Consider the following 17,105-nt stretch of genomic DNA (forward strand, 5'->3'; position numbering starts at 1 on the left):
ATTAACTGTGTCATTGCTGTTCCAATGTTACGTTGCCCTCACAACGTAGACTTTCACCCAGTTTTGACAGTGTGTAATCAACTACCGTCCGTCCGGAAATGTTGCATTCAGTGGCTCATTATCAGTCACATGCGGGAAAGGAAAGCCGTCAAAAAGGATTCTTTAACTTTTTTGAGTGCAGGCTTGTCTGAGTGTGTGTGTGTGTGTGTGTGTGTGTGTGTGTGTGTGTGTGTCTGTATGCGTATATTACTTAGTAATTATGCTTCCTACCGCCCCATGGATGCCGAGGGAGGAGTTGCTTTCTCATCGTCTCGCCTCGAGTGTCCTTTTTACACTCTTTTTTCGGGGAGCATTTCCTCATACACACACAGTAATGGAGTGTAGAACGGACCGCCCGAGAGCGGGCGATGTAATGATAAACGGATGTGAAAAAAACAAAATGCGAAACTTCCTTCCTTTGCCTCAATCGTTACTGGGCAGGGCGGCTGCCCTTTTGCTCCCAATTCTACTTCCTCTTTCTTTTCAACCAGGGATAGTATATAAAGCAATAAAAAAGGGGTTTTCTCGTTTTTTGTTCGATGCTCGTACACACACACACACACACACTCCAGAAATGGGTTTTGTTTTTTTTTTGTTTTCATTGCTGCATAATTATTACCACCGTTACTTTAGTGTCGAGGGGGGGCAATTTATCGCCACCCCTGTATGCACTTTCGCAAAAGTACCAAAAAGATAAAACAAAAAAACGCACTGAGTTAAGAAAAAGGGCATTATTTTTTCTGGGTGTGTGTGTGCAAAGCGAAAGAAACGGATGCATTTTCGAGGACGAACAACGGTATATCTGGCTTGCCTGTTGGTGCGCTGGGCCCGATCTTTGCCCGATCTTTTTGCATTCGTACAGCCTCCATTCACAAGCGGTCTCGCAGGAGAGATAGTAGGTGCGTCTGTTGATGCGTGCCTGATTCGAAAGGCATCGGTTTGGCAAGCTTTTCCCCCATACCACTTCGGCAGCGGCACTTTGCTTTGCTTCTGACGCGCAACGGAACTGTGTGTATGCGTTGGACAGGCCAGGAGTGAAAACTACTCTCCCCCTCTATACACGCACACCATGCTTGTGTGGTGGTGCATTTGCAATCGGTTCCAGATCGCTGCACACGCACCGTCCTTTCCACTGTGCGCAGTACTTGCCTGCACACAGGGAGTCGTCGTCCTTTTGCGTGAACCTGCGCTTTCCGGTGCGCGCACACAGCAGACCGGACCGGTAAAGGTTGGCCTGGCAGCAAGTTATTGTGACACGGGCGATGGGCTCGCGTTTTGTACGAAACCGAAAAGGGAGTGGAGGGACCCTATGCGAGCGCGTGACCCTATGTTGTGTATGGCGGCGAGCACCATCATTGCGACCGTTGGGTAAATCCGGATTGTTGCCGGAGTGCGGTATAGAGAGAGAGAGAGGTGCTTTTAGTTAAGGGATTTTTCCCCCGTTCATCCTGCGGTGTGCCACCAGGCAGGGTAATAGGTGTCCCTTCTTTTCCCTTCTCTTTCGGTGTGTTTGGGATGGAATGGATGCAGCTCCGTTATATAGTCAAGGGTGTGTGAGTGAGTGGTTTACCGCACATGAAGGTTCCGTTTTTGCTTTCCTCTCCGTGTTGGTGTTAGTGTCCTGATGCGTTTGGGACCCAATTCACACACCAGCAAAGAGTGCTCGGAATTTCTTCAGCCCTTCGACTTCGACCCTACACACCAGCACACATCTCGTACATCATTGGAACAGGAAGTGCAAGGACGACGGACAAGCCTTGCGCGTACATGTGTGTTTGTGTGGCATTATATCTCGTCTGTTAGTGACGATTCGTTCTGCTGATGCTGCTGCTGCTCGTTCTCCTACACACAATCCTACATGAATTGGGATTCTGCACCATCCGTGCTGGCGTGTTGATGCAGAATTCTTATCCCAAACCCATAAACCGTATGATGTAGCTTTTGGACATTAACCCCCCGTACCCGTACAGAAGCGTACCGCTGGGTTTATTAAATCTATACAGAGAGAGAGCGAGAGAGAAAGAAAGAGTAAGTGGAAAGTCAGTCAGTTGAAACGGGGGAGAAAGAAGAACGCAAACGCGCGGGGTTTTCATTTTTATTTCAGTTTTTTCCTCTATGCGCTCTCGCCGCACGATCCTTGCTGTTTGGGTCGCTCCTGATCGAATCGAACCACCACCATACACTGTGTGTGTCCGTGTGTGTGTGTTTGTGCGTTCGTGTGTGTGGGTTCAGAGTCCTTTCGACGACTCCGTTTTTGGCCGTGTGCGCACCGTTCCACAATTTTCGTTTCATTAATGTTTAACGTTTGTTATTGCTGCGCCACATAACGTCCACGGGGTTCCTTCTCCCGCTTCCTCTGCCACGTTGTGCTGCTGCAGCTTTTTCGAAGCCGGTCTTTGGTGGAAAATTCTTCAAATTATTTTAGGCATACAACCGGCCCGGGGGAAGAGTCGCGCGGCACACGGTGGGTCCGTTTTTTTTTATTGATAAGGGGATGGAGAAAAAGGGGTCTCGACCGAAGGCTTTTTGACCGTTTCGTGTGTAGTGCAACGAGCATTTCCTCCAGACCCGGTGCAGAGAGATATCCCGTACCGATGTTTTCTCGACCAGCCATTTTATGATTCCGTTTCCGTGCGCAAACAGCAGGACCAGACGAGAATCACTTTTAAGCCTGCGATGGTGGATGGGTGGTGGTTAGCAGCGTGTACGTTACGTTGTTTCCTGGAAGCTCGAAAACCGTACACACCGTCGTGTGTGTACTGCAGCGCTAGAAATTCGATTATAATGTGGTCAAACAACAACCCCCGTTTGGTTGGTTTCGATTCCAATTTCGGAGAGGTTAGCGGGAACATTTCCGGCCTACAGCGCACTGCTACTAGCTATGATTAATTTAATTTTCGATTCCATCTTCCAGGACCTTATGAACTTTTGGAAGGGGAAAAACTGGAATAAAAAACCTAGACGCTCATGAAGCGCAAAACATAAATTTTAAAACGCAAAATAGACACAGGAGAGGGTCACAGGACCCAACCCAAAAAAGCTCATTTAAAGCCAACGGTTTACCGCGTCGGGGTGTTGTGTGAGGTGGTGCATCGCAGGTTGAAAGTCCAAACCCCCACAGTCTAACCGCAACATTAATTCGTGCGGTATATGACGTCCACGAGGGAAGTCCCTTTCCCGGCTGTTCCGATTGCAGCAGCGCCCAGGTGGCAGTACCAAAACGATGAAGCGGGGTATATCACTGGCCGATATGATGAGGTGGTTTTATTGGACCACGCGATGACTTTTCTCGAACCACCGAAATCATGTGTGTGTAGTGGTGGTTGTTCAACCCCCGGGAGTAGCTAATAAAACTGTTGCAGTGCTAAAACAGTGCCAAAATAAAGACAAGGAAGACTCAAAAGCACATGGAACCATTGCCCCCTTTCCGAAATACACACGTCAATCACCAGATAATGGTGGTTTGTTCTTATTTCTATTATCATCATCGGTTTTTGTGCGGGTTTTTCGGGTTGTGGCACGCGGGCGGTGGTGGAAGAGAAGGATGTGCGTTAATTGATGGTTTACCTACACCCTCTGAAGGTTGGGCTGTGGGAGCAAAGGGGTGGTGGTTTCTTTTCTATTTTATTGCAAACCATCCCGCCGCAAGTGATATGGGTGACGCACTCACGGAAACACACACAGAGGCAGTCCTGGGCAACATATGTCACTCGCGGAAATTGACTGTTACGAAAAGAATCGAGCGGGGGGCAATGTGTATGATAAGCTGCCTTCCCCCCATCCCTTCTGGGTCCAAGAATATGGGGAATGAAGAGGATACGGGGGATGGAAGTGACTTTTTTGCGGTGTGTGTTGGTTTATGATGCTAATAATCAAATCACCGACTCACCCGTTTCCGACCAATGCCATGGTGGTGATATGGTGATTCTACCTTCCCCCCTCTGCAACTACCCATGCATGGTAGAGCTCTCCTCACAGGCAGCAGCAACGGGGGGTTGATAATTGATAGTAGTGAATGTTTGGCATGAAAACAGCTTGCTTGCTCTGCTGCTGCTGCCAGTTATCAAGCCACTGGAAGTGGAATTCGCCTGCTGGCTGCTGATAAACTACCTTTCTACAAATAATGTATGTTTAGTAACTCCATGTATTTGTTGCTGTTGTTGTTAAATACGATTATCAATGAACGAGGAAACGTCTGCGATTATTCGATACGGTTTAACCGAAGCTAAAGGTATCTCTTCGTCTATGCTACAGCAACAACCTTCTTCCACATTTTGCAGTCGTCATTCATACACGACCGGGGGAAGATTAATCATACGTAGTGTGTTGTGTTCCTTTTGCAGTGTCAACCCGCCGCTGCCAGCTCTTCTTCTCGTTTGCCGTTCCTTATCAAAACCCTACGATGAGCCTCTTTTCCGGTCCGATCGATAACAATCTGCAATCGTTCGTGTGGTGCCTCTTCGATTACGGTGGGGGCTATCGAGGGGATGGCGGTTACTGCTGGTGCTGCAGTTCGACTACCTTTTCCCAACCGTCGCCTATACATTCACGCCCTGGGGGCGATTTAATTTCTGCAGCGGGCTTGTGTTGCAGCTTGCGATGGTTACATAATCAGTGATTAATGCCGTTCTTTTCTTCGGCGGCGTGCTGCGGAAGAAGGAGCCAGGAGTAGGCACCTTGTCGTGGCACTGTTGTTTTATGAGAAGACATGCACAGCATGTGGCGTTCGGTTTTGGCCTTTGCTATTAAAAGCGCGATGTGTGAGGTGAATATGGTGAATATCCTATGCTGGTTGGTAAAGAGTTGCTAAGGGATATGATAATGAAGCGACTGGTTGAAGGCAAAGAATGAGGGATATGTAGGAGTTGCTATCTTGGAATCATTCTTTGTAGTTTTAACTGATATTTTCCTCTTGTTTCATATAATTCGAGCAGTTTTCGAGTACTTTCGAGTACTTTTAAGTACTTGTTTTCTATTTTCATTAGTTTATTTCGAGTACGTTTCATGCACTATTCAGGTTAATGCTCTGTTTAGTCTCTTTTCAGTGCATTTCGAGCACTTTCAATAAAATTTTCGAGTACTTTTATTTTCATGTTTTTAGTTCTATAGAACTCTTTAAGTAGCCTTCAGGTCTTTGTGATCACATTTTGACTTCTTTTGGATGTCTTTTCTAGTAAAGGGGGCCTGGACGTTTCGAGTATTTCTCGAAAAATTTTAGATCTAGGTTTCGCGTTTTATTCAAATAAAACATAACCAACCTGTGAGATCAATTCTTGAGATTGTTGCACTTGCTATTGAAGTACTCGACACAAGCGACTTCCAATTATGACAGTTGCTACTTAATATGAAACCCTCTGCCACGTTTACTGGTGGCTGTAAATTAATTCAAACTGCAATAAATTTGCACAATAAAGCAAACCAATCATTTACTGCACGACGCCGAACATTTTGCTGCCAGCTTTGCTTTTGCCGCGGTTATGCGATTGCCTTCTATGGACTGACACCCAAACATGACCTACCAACAGCGAGAACCAACCAACCCTACTACCAGCAGCTTGTATGTGTGTGCTGCAACAGAGTATGCTGGACGATTTAGTAGCCCATCATGATGGCGATCGAGCAAACCCCCCGACGCAGTGGTGTGGTGCGAGATCCCCACGATCAAGGAAACGAAACGCGAAACCGCGAAATGCGGGTTCAGTGCATCATTACCGATACACAGCACACTCACAAACGCAACTCTTATTACCGTTCGACCTCGTTTCAATGCAAAAGACGGCCGAAAAAAAATATAAAAAATAAACACCCGCAGAACGGGGAGGTGTCCGATCCTCCGCTTGGAGGAGGGATCGAGGCTGTACATATATTGGTGGGGTTGGAATGGGGAAGGACCCTCGGTGCAACGTGATGCACATGCTTCTTTGGAAGCGCAGCGACGAACGACCCGCCATCAACAGAGCGACAGATGTTGCGGCGTCGTGTGCGCCCCGGCGAGAAAGTTCACATGAAGATTTTTCGTTGCCGCTCGCAGTGCCAGAGAGAAGTGCGAAGCAAAGGAAGAAGATAAAAACATGTTTTGGTGCACCGAAATGTGGATGTGTGTTCGCTTTTAATGTGGTGGCATACGATTTAGCTCCCTTTACTTGCACTGCTGCGTTGCGATCGTTTCGGTGCGATCCTACAGGTTGCATTTTTCATTTTCGAGCGAGATGCACTGACTCATCGATGTGTGTTGAATTTGTTTGGAACACAGAAAAAGAGGATGTTGAACTTCCAAAATAGTTCGAAACAGTTAGTGAAAAACATCTCACTCACAGCTCAAGTGCTCCGGAAATAGCGCAAAGGAAAGGAAGTGATCGTGCAGTTATCCTAATTTGTTTGCATTGTACACACTAAACGCGCATTCCCTTCCCAGCAGGGTGCGATAGACCGACGCTGTAATGAGTCTGCGCCTGTTTGATCGAAGATTCCATCGGCCCAAATCTCCCCCATCGGATGCAATGCACTTCATCGCTACGCAAAGTGGTCTTCTTTAAAAAAAAAAAAAGGTTCGAGTGCGTCCCGCGCGAACCCCTAGAGTACGGCGCGCGAGCGCACTTCAACTCCACAAGGGGTCGTCGTCGGCTGCTAGGTTCAGTAGGGTATGCCGCCGCGTTTACCATAGAGAGCATTGCGCCACTACAACTACCAGGGATTAGGATAGGTCACGCGCATCACGAGACTTTCGTCGACCGGATCCGAACGGGAAGATAAAGCGGATCTTTGTTTGTGCTTCTCTTTTGCTCCTAAAATCTCCAAGATTACTCTTCTGTTTGGTTTCTTCGGTACTTCCAAATGCAATGCCAAGCCAGACGGTGTGGTTTCTCGTTCGCGTGTCGCCGACACAGCCACGCATCCTAGTAGGAGAGAAGAAAAATAAAGGAAAGAAAATCGAACCCAGCAGGAAACCTCATTTTCACCTTGTTTTATGTTGCGGGTCGAGCGTGTATGTAAAAAACGAATCGGTACAAGTGGGCCTAAACCGAACAGACCGAGCAGTAGGCACAGCTCAAGTTGATGAGTGGAGCGGAGGGACGATCGTGTTTCGATCATTCCAAAAACTTCAATCCTGATCTAAAACCACCGTCACACCGGATGGACGATGCGTGATTTGTGTTTCGTTCGTTGTTTTCGTTCGTTCGCTTCTTCTGCATGTCTCATCCTACATCCGGTCCCGCGGCAAAGGGCCACGCAACAGTGCTCGACTCGTCAGACATGATGTGTAGAATGAAGCAACAGTGCGGCATAATCATCGTCCTTGTTGTTTGAGGGTACACGGCGTCTTCTGAGTTTTGTCTTAGTTTGGGGGACTTCATTTGCCCTCAACGTGTGGCTCCGATGCGTTTTACAATTTTCGGTGCAACCGATACGCCGGGCCTACGTCCCGTGCAAAGCAGCAGAATCATAATTAGGACTGGTGCTGCTGCACCACAAGGAAAGTATTTTTGGACATCGCCGGTGGCGCAGTGTATGATGTATAGAGACGAGGATTCGCTTTTTGAGTGGCGATTTGGGTAATTGCTGTTGGCGTTGACGTATCGGTTGGGATGTGTGTAGTGCGCCTAGCCCCCTCTCCCGGTGCAAGTTAATAGGCCACACCTAATTGGTTGTAAAATTCGGTTGGGTTGTGAGCAGTGTCGTCTCCAATATCTTCAGGAATGAATTAGGAAGACGGTTGAAAAATGCTGATAAATGTGTATTTTAAATGAATAAATAACATTTTATGTTTCTATTAAAGGTTGCTGCTTTTCCATAGCATAATTTATAAGACATTTAGTTGTCTTAACAGGCACATGTCCCTGTGTCTCTTAAACGTACGCAAAAAGCTTGCAAAATTAACATCACAGCCAACAAGATGAACAGCACATAATTCGAGTGTGTTATCGAACACACCTTATACACACAGATGCAGCAGCTATCTTAACGGAAGTAATGAAGATGATAATTTCGTTAAAAACAGCACTAAATAACACTACAGTATATATAAAAAACGGAACATTGTCATATTTAGGACAATTTTCTCACTGCTTTAAGCCTGCCGTGGCGATACAGTACATAATGAGTAATATTTTTTGTGAGTATTGCTTTAACACAGGTAGAAGATGATGCCCTCCATAAGGCTGTATCACGTTACCGCTTCAATAGCGTCGCGCTAAGCGTTTGTTCTCGTACATCAAAAGATACTAGTTCAAACCTCGACTGTGCTATCGCGCACCTCAATTGACAACTACTGACAAGGCTTTTTCCCACTTATGGATTTGTACACGTATTACCTCTAGTACCATTGATAAACATAAATAACTTGTGTATGTGTATGTATTTGCCTATTTTATTATTGTAATGTGTACAATACCATCAATCAATTATATTTTTTTCAAATGGTTTGCCTATCCTAACAAGCCCGTGTGAGGTTGACTTTTCATGCCTAATTATCCACAGATTACTTTGACGCTTTGGTATTTTATTAAATTAACTCCTTAATAAAACAAAGTCCCCCCGGCCCCCTTTTTCACTTTAAAATCGCCCCTTATTCACAGAACTCGAATGTTCCCTACCGTCCTCGCAGAAACATCTGAAATAGGGCAGGAAGGAGATGTGTGCGAACCTTTTGTTTATCCTGTGACAACAAACCACTTGCCAGTTGGGCGGGGAGGCGGACACAGGCGTTTCAATTTTACAGCTCTAGGAGGTTAGACTGCCATGCCCGGTTTTTGCCTGATATGCGTAGCTCATTGTGTGAGGTATTAGGAAAAAAAAGGAACGAGTAAAGCACACTGTTTGTTGGCAAATTGGTCTACCCACCGGGGGCGTTTGTGTGTGTGTTGTGGGGAGACGGAACCCATCGGAGGGTGTACGCCATCATCTCTCCCCTAGAGAAGTCCCCCAGTTTTTCCGGGAGGGCTGGGCTAGTAGAATCGTTGACTTTTCTGACTTTTCATTTTTGGCGCTTACACCCGTCACATGACATTCTCTCTCTGTCTCTTCTGCACTCAATCTAATTAACAAATTTGTCCGTTAAAATTCTGCCATCAACGGACAAGTGTGTGTGTGTTTATGTGTTAAACACGGGTGTATGCGGGCCCCAGCGCGTTGTGATGCTAACGGCCTTTTCACCAACGAAAGCGAGGTTTTCGCGGCACTCTATGTGTATCCCTGTGCATATGTTCCCCAACCAACGTCACCACGGCACAAGCGGCGGTATCATTCTATGCTGGTTTTCCGTTCGCGCGAAGGCCAGAGCAGCATAAACCAAGCGGGGTGGGTATAGAAGCATCGGTGTAAAATGCTGGCCACGCTGGAGGTGTTTTTTTTTCTCTCTTCATTCTTCATATTTGAAACCGAAGCAACAGTTTTTGTTTATACTTCTCAATCGCTTCAACTCCTCCCCCCCCAACTTCCGAAATACGTCCGTCCCTCCCGGTGTGTGTGTGTGCGTATGTTGATCGAGGGATGGCGAACCCCTAGCGACGGGGAAAGAGGGAGAAGAAGGGATTTATCAATATTTGTTTTGAATGTTTTGAAGCCGCTTGCCGTTTCCTGACCTCGACACAATCCCTCGCTCGTGGAAGTGGCATGTCTGGCGAATGAGAGGAAAGGGGGAGGAGATGGGGGGGGGGGACAAAACATGCAAAGACACGGTGGAGTGATTGAGCGATAGAGGCAAGATTGACAGGCTGTGCAACTCCTGGCCGGGGCCTGGCGAGGTAATATCGGCCAGTGGGTTCCACCCGACCAACCAGTTTTTGAGGACGTCTGAAGCGGCGCGTGTGTGTATGTGTATGTATCCATGTTTGTTGTAGGTGTATAAATTGATCCATCTCCCCCGCAATGGCATTTATCGGAGCGCGCCGCGCCGTCGTTTCCTGCTGGCTGGTTCGCGCTGGGACTGTTCCGTGGTTGCCTGTCCGCCACAGTGGTGTGGTGGTGGTGGTGGTTGTGGAGTAGTAGTGCGTATATGCATCCTCCCCTCTCCTTCCTCGTCAATCGATGCATGCAACATACAAACATGGGGAGCGTTGTGTCGTTCTCTCGGTTTCGGTGCGCGATGGTGTAATAAAACGCCAGGAGGGCCGGCGAGAGTTGCTTTCGCTTCGGTCTGCCCGCGCGTGTTCGTTAGCGGTCTTTTTTTCCACCCGGTGCTTTTTCAGCTTGGGAGTTCAGCTCCCTGCAGTGACGGTAAAAAATAACACACACACACGCTGGGGGTAACATTCATCAGCATAGCGCCCGGGCCTGGCGCGGCAATGTTTCGGTTCCGCGTTTGTAGTGGCGCACAGCGCCGCGTTTTCGGTTTCGTCCGGCGGTGGGGCCTCTTCCGGTGGAATGTTTCTGTCAAGCGCAACTAGTGGCGGCCGACCCGATGAGAATGGCAGGGAGTGAGCAGCACATTGTTGCATTTTGAGAGTAATTACAAATTTAAATTTAAAGGAGAAAATTGAAAATGAAATCTCAACTTAATTTTGTTCATTTTGATGTTAAAACAACGACACTGGAAACCTCCCAAACGTACGCCATATGTCCTCGAAACGTTTCCTTGCATCACACCCGAAAAAAAAGTACGAGCAAATCTCGCCGCGGAGTTCAACATCCGAATCGTGGCAGCACCACACAGACGCACAATATATCCTTAAGATTGCGGCAAGAACCCCCATCCTTCGCGCGGTCAATAAACTTTTGACCATCTGCCGTCCGCCGTTTAAAATGTTCGACCTCGGGTGCGAAAACCCGTTCTTCTATAGCGTGTACACGCACATGTGACTGTGTGTGTGCTCATACTGGTCGAAAATTAGAGGAGTGCGTTAAATGAATGGTGCAGGAGGTCCTCCTCCTAAAAATCAGTCCATCAGGCCGCGGCTGGTTGCATTAAAATAATGTCCATTTGCAAGCGGAGATCTTAATCAACAGGTTGGTCGTTTGGTCCTTTTTTGTTGAAGAAGCTGCGACGCGTGTGCCGCAGATTTTTGGGCAAGTTGGGGGTAATTTTGAGCTTTCTTGGGGAGGCCAGGCCGCGCCAGGATGATGGCGCGGCTCAATTGTGGCACGCGCTTATGAGCAATTGTGTGCGCGCGGGTTGTTTTGGTTGATAAAATTATGTAAAAAAAGAAACACAACGTCGTCCTCTGGGTGTGTGTCTGCTCTGGTTTGCCCTCTTTTGACTCGTTTTCGCTCGCGAAGAGAAGGGATCCTACTGGCTTCACCACCGGGAAAAAAAAGGAGAACAACTGCGGGGATCTGCGTTCTTTTTCTTGTATCCCCTTCGCTTATCGCTACAGCTTGAAGCGAAAATGAAGCATAAAAAAGACGATCAGTAAAAAGACACAGGCAGCGCGCCCCCGGAGGCACAACAACCGGCGCGCGCGCCACTTTATGCTGGTGTCTGATCGCTCCCTCTTCCCGGTTTCTGTTTTGGGTTCCATTTTTTGGGTTCATCGGCACCATGGTGGGGTTGCATGTTTGGCTGTAAGGGTTGTTGCTTTGCCGTCAGGGCTTGTGTACAGTGCGTCTCCTGTGTGCTTAGTAGGAAGGATGCTCCTTTAGTTCTTTTCAGTTCAGTAAAGGGTTTCTGGGGGTGTTTGGTGCCCGCTTTTTATCCTTTGAATAGTCTCTAAACAAGATTATGGAGAGATGTCTTTAAAGATATGTCTACTGTGGCCCATTATCTACAAATAAAAGCAATCAGCGTTTCAGCGAGTTTTAAGCAGAAGAAGAACCCATGATATCTCCTTATTGGCTTATTTTTACACATTACAGATGCATTTTTAAAAGCATTTCTCCCCATTAAAACAATGCAAAAAATCGATCAAAATAGAATGTTTTAACGGAGAAGAAAATCCCCGAAGCAAAAGGTTAATGGTAGACCACAAAACCAGTCGCCTTCTGGCCCATGAGACTTATATATATCGATCGATGATCGTAAACTGACGAAGAAAGAGAGCGAGAGAGAAAGAGCAGCGACTCAAAAAGAGGGATAGAGCTGCACAGTTTCGGGTACAGGTGGTACCAGTTGCAATTATTAACATATTTATGGTTTCGGTGCAAAAATTGCAGCCCAAAAGAACACCAGAAGCTCCACCGGGGTGTGGTGGCAGCAAAGGAGCGACGGAGCGGCGATGCATTTCGAAGGATCTTCCTTTCCTTCGGCGTGTCCTCTTAAAGCGTGTCTTCTGTCTGTGTTGCTGGCTACGCTATCTTGTTCGCGTGTTTATAAAGAAGAAAAAAAAACCGTGCCGCGTTTGAGTGTGTGCGGGGCCAGATGTTTCGAGTTTTGGTTCCCCTTTTTTTCCGGGGTCTTCCTCCGCGGGGGGTGGGTGAAAAAAGGCTCCTTCCTTTCTCGTCCCCATGGCGAAGGATGGTGCCGATCGCGATCCTCTTCCCGTGGTTGTGTCCGTTTTCTTTCCTTATGTTTAATGTTTGCCGGAGAAGTCGAACGGACGCGCGCGATCCTCTGAAGACATTTGTGACGATCCGAGTCGCTTGATTGGGCATCTCTTCGGTGTGGTTGTTTCTCCCTCCTCTGCTAAAGCGAAATACAGGGGGACGGGCAAACAAATGAATTTGATTTTTTAAATCACCCTCCTTTCCCTCGGTTGTGTCCTGTGTGTGGCGCGTCCTATTGCCCGCTTCGTTATCGCTGCTGCTGATGATCCTTGATTGAAGAAAAAAAAGGTTTACTGCTCCCTAACCTCTGTGCTTGAAACAACGAAAAAACGCGCATAATTGTATGCTGTCCTCCCGTCGTGCTCCCGTCCTCCCGAAGCAGAAAGCCCCCCAGCTTTTTGGCGAATTTGACCGCTTGCGCGCCTTCCCCATTATCGCGCACCGTCGTTTTGTGGTTTAATGTTGTTGATCGTAATTTTTACGTTCCACGCGCGCGCGCGCGTTATCAACGTTACCGCGCGGGACCGCCAAGAAGGGATGGTAGCAGTAGCAGCAGCAGTTATGATTCTACCCGCTTGCGTTTTTAATGGTGGTTCGCTTGCCCCGTTTCGCGTGCGTACGCGTTCGTCGCCTAGCCGGTCAATCAAGTCTTCGGTTCGGTGGAGCCGGCGCGTGTGCCTTCTTCCTTTTTGGACTGTTTTCGTTTCACCAGCCGTGTGGTGGTGCTCTGGCGCTGGTGGGTCCCGTTCGGTGATGCGCGATGAAGGGCCCGTCTGCACCTTTTGGCACTGGTCGCGTGTGCACGTTCGTCGCTTGCGCGTGCGCGCGCGTGTCCATCCATTCACATTTATTCCTGTCCCGGTGGATTGTCGCCAAAGGGGGTTCGAAGGAGGAAGGCGAGTTGGGAATGGAGGGGAGACATGTTTATTTATCCTTTTCCTTCGTTCCACGGGCGCTCAAGGTGGAAACTCTGCCCTGATAAATGGTCACCGTTTTCGTCGAAAGGTGTGCTCTCCACACAGCAGTGCGCACAAGAGGAGGAGTGCGATAAAACAAAGCATCGAAGAAAAAATCCTCTCAAAACTTAAATTAAAAATCATTCTTCTCTTTCATCCTTTTTGAAACCTTTTTCACTAAAATATTTCTTTCTTTTCTTTCTCTCGTTGCAGAAAAAGCAGGCTACCAATCACCATATGGCGGCATGGACAATGGCGTGGTAAGTTCTGCTTCAAGGATTTGGAAACTCTCTACCTGATTGTGCGTGTGTGTGTGTGTGGATATATGCAAACAAAACGCACCAGCACCACCCCGTATCCTTGCTCTGCACTCAGTTTGTCTTTTCCTTCTCCGAGTGTGCTCCCGCGGCGGCAGGGTGATCGCCTATCGCAAAAAAGGAGAAGGGCTGGAAAGAGGACCCCGGGGGGAGGAGATGTCATCAACGAGGCGTAAAACGGGGAAACATGCCTCCGTTTTTTTAACCATCCCTCTACTGCCCTCCCCCCATGCGATGCTGGGGCGAGTGTGCTGCTTACTTTGTAGGTTAAGTGTGTAGGCTCTCTCTGTTCTGTGTTTTTTTTCTCCTCTTCTTCTTCTGCTGCCTCTGTGCACTGCAGAGGACGACACTCACGCTCCTTTCGCGGCACTCTGCATTCGACAGGTGATGCGGCTCTGGTTGCAGCCAAGCACGCACCGCCAGGCAAAAAAAACAACAGAGCAGGAAAAAAAGGCTGACAAGAAATGAAAATGATTACATATTCCCCAAAGTTGTCCTTTCCTGCTTTGGTGGGGGGAAAGGTGTGGAGCGGGAGTAGAGGCACAAGATGAGTGGGTTTCGCCGTTTTTTAAGGTGAATTGTGTGCACTAAGGGGAAAGGAGAGAGACAAGTTCGGAAAAATCATTTATTTCTGAAGGATGAATCTGTTCGTTCGATATGTTTTGTTTTCCAGCGTCTTTTTTTTCTACAACAGACTGTCTTTAAGAACGTGTGCTGCTGTTTATTCCCTTTTTACTTTTCTTTCTGTTGAAAATGTACTGGGAGAAAGAGGAAGAGACAGGTTACTTTCGGACGTTGAACCTTGCAGGTTTGGCTCAAAGTCAAATGTATTTTCTGATTTTGACAGTGTATTGATCCGGTTGTTGGTTTTTTGTATGTACATTTGTTTTTATTTTTTGTGTGTAATCATTTAGATTCAACAGGTTTGTTTTCGAATACGAAAGAATGGATGCAGATTTAAATACTTTTTTTTGTTTTAACTCCATCTTATCCAATTTTAACAAACGTTCTTTTCTTTTTTTAATTAAACAAAACCTTAAATCCTACCTTCCACCTTACGCAAAAAGCACACCTGTAGCTAAAACTTCGCTCTCAATTCCCCTCTCTCTCTCTGGTTACCTCTCCATCCCCTATCGTAGACTGAAATGGCCATGTTTGCGTACGCTTTATACAAAAAAAGTCTGCCACGAGCCACGCTGGACGGCTGCTGCTCGTGCTCGTGCCCAAGCCCAAGGTTTTAGTTGTTTAAATCTCTTACACCGGCCATCGGACGCCGGTGTCCTGCAATACGTCTCATCGGACTGTCTATATGTGTCTGTGTGCGGTGTATTAGATGATCCCCGAAGGTTTCAAACAAAGGATGAAAAAAATAATGCCAAAATTGTCCTTTTCTTCCGCTCATTCCCGACAGATTTCAAGAAAAGTGATTTCAATCGAAGGCTGTATGTTTGCATTTGATGGGCACACGTTTGGAATTATGCTTTTCGTGTGTGTGTATGTGTGTCTGCAAAATGCATGACAAGGAAAAGAATAAACCAAAAAACAAAACAAAAAATTGCACATAAAAGAGAGAACCGTCTTACTCTACGCACCCCGATCGTGTGGTGGTGGTGGTGCATAGGTGAAGCAAAAGCAAAAACTGTAAAAAAAGGTGAAATACAGATAGAAAAATAAGGAACGAAGCATAAATGAGCTCTCCTGCATGCTGTGGATGCATAATGAAGGGAAACTGTAGATGGATTTTTTGTCCTTGTAAAGCTAAAGAAAAAGGGACGCAACAGTGAAGAAAAAAAACCTATTCGAATAAAGGGAAACCCTTCGGCGTATGCATAAAGTGCAGCAAATTACGCTACACAATAGAGCGACGGGAAGGTGCAACAGGGGGTGTGTATGTGTGTGTGTGCTGTGTAGGAATTCAATCATCTGTGGAATTGTACAAAAATGATGAATTTCTTTTGAAATGTGCAATTTTTTTTTGTAAATCTCCCTTAGCCTTGGCAATTTGTTCATATTTGAGGGGAAAGGCCCTAAAAACTGGCTTTAAAAACGTTGAAAATAGTTCAATGGAGAGAATAATATGGTTACAAATTTCTCCAAGAATACACGTCGTAGTCTTGAATTTAATTATCAGTTTTAATTTAGTTACGATGAGTCAAGAAATTATTCTCGGAATAATCGCCCAGGAATTGTTAATTAGATCCCCCCAGCAAGATGACTTGATGATTTCTTTCCACTTTTCCACCATGATTTTTAAGTTCGGGCGTCTTTTGCCCGTTTTTGTCGTGCCTTTTCAATCATACTTTCCGGCACGCCACACCGACCGACCGACTGACGGTCCTCGTTTTCGTATAAATTTGCCGTCGAAACAAAACGAAACGGCCGGGGAAAAAATGAAGGAATAATTATAACCTCATCGAACGACCGACAGAGAGACCCCAGCAAAAGGACAAGCGTAAGGAGCAAACCACCACCACCATCATCGCCATCGTCGTCCCTGGAGCCGGCCGGTCCGATGTGTCCATCCTCTTACCTCGCCTGTCCGGCGAGGGCTTGAATTTTCGGTCGGTCGGAACCCGAAAACTATGGAACTTGATTAAGGCTCGAAAGGTTCGAGCGCGCGAGAGCGCACGCCGATGATCAAATCGTTGCTTTTTCCTCCCAAAAAGAAAAAAACCTGAACCTTTCGCAAACCGGAGAAGACGCCAGCTGTCGCTCGTAGCTCTGACACCATTCTGTGCCGCATAGACGACGCCTGTGGTTGGGGTTTTTTGTTGTTGTTGCTGCTGCTGCTCTGCTGTCGTCCTCCGCTTCTCGTCTTCGCTTTAACTTGGGTTGTCTGGCTTAACGTTTTTGAGCATTTTTTTTCTCTCTCTATGTGTGCTCTTCGTCTTGTGGTCCATCCATCTATCCACATCCATCTTCCATATCGGTTCATGCGGTTGTCCTGCTGTCTGTTTTGTGCGTGATGGTGATGCTGGTCCTTTCCCGAAAAGAACTGTACACTTTACGAGGCTATAGGTTTCTCTGGGTGTGTGCGTTTCGAGTGCCCTTCGAAATCCGTTTTCTTTCCTGAAGTCGTCGTCATTCAGGCTTTACGCGCAGGAAAACAAGCGAACGATTCATTTTCCTTTACGGCCGATAGAACACGATTCAGGTATTTAAATCGGATTGTGTTCAGTTCTGCCGGGCTTGGAGCTATTGCTGTCGTGTTGTGTCTGCCTGCCTGTGTTCCTGTTTTCTGTGGGCCGGGGTTTCCTGGTGTCTCGCAGCCAAGGGCAGCAAAATGAGACACAAAAGCGATACATTCGGAACTAACTCAATCACAACCGAATGGCGAAACGTGATGGGCAGTTGAGAAGGAAATCCGACACAAAGA

General features: G+C 47.1%; 1 protein-coding gene across 7 annotated transcripts in view; it reads left to right on the top strand.

The window, feature by feature from the left end:
* Nucleotides 1–17,105, top strand: part of LOC120900571 (protein daughterless) — a 68,815-nt gene that overhangs the window by 21,395 nt on the left and 30,315 nt on the right. For all 7 annotated transcript variants that reach the window (XM_040307713.1, XM_040307715.1, XM_040307717.1 and 4 more), the window contains exon 2: nt 13,626–13,672. In XM_040307713.1, the coding sequence (XP_040163647.1) occupies nt 13,626–13,672 (47 nt within the window). The remainder of the gene's footprint in view (nt 1–13,625; nt 13,673–17,105) is intronic.

The sequence above is a fragment of the Anopheles arabiensis genome, chromosome 3 (genome assembly GCF_016920715.1).
Source record: "Anopheles arabiensis isolate DONGOLA chromosome 3, AaraD3, whole genome shotgun sequence".
NCBI lineage: Eukaryota > Metazoa > Arthropoda > Insecta > Diptera > Culicidae > Anopheles > Anopheles arabiensis.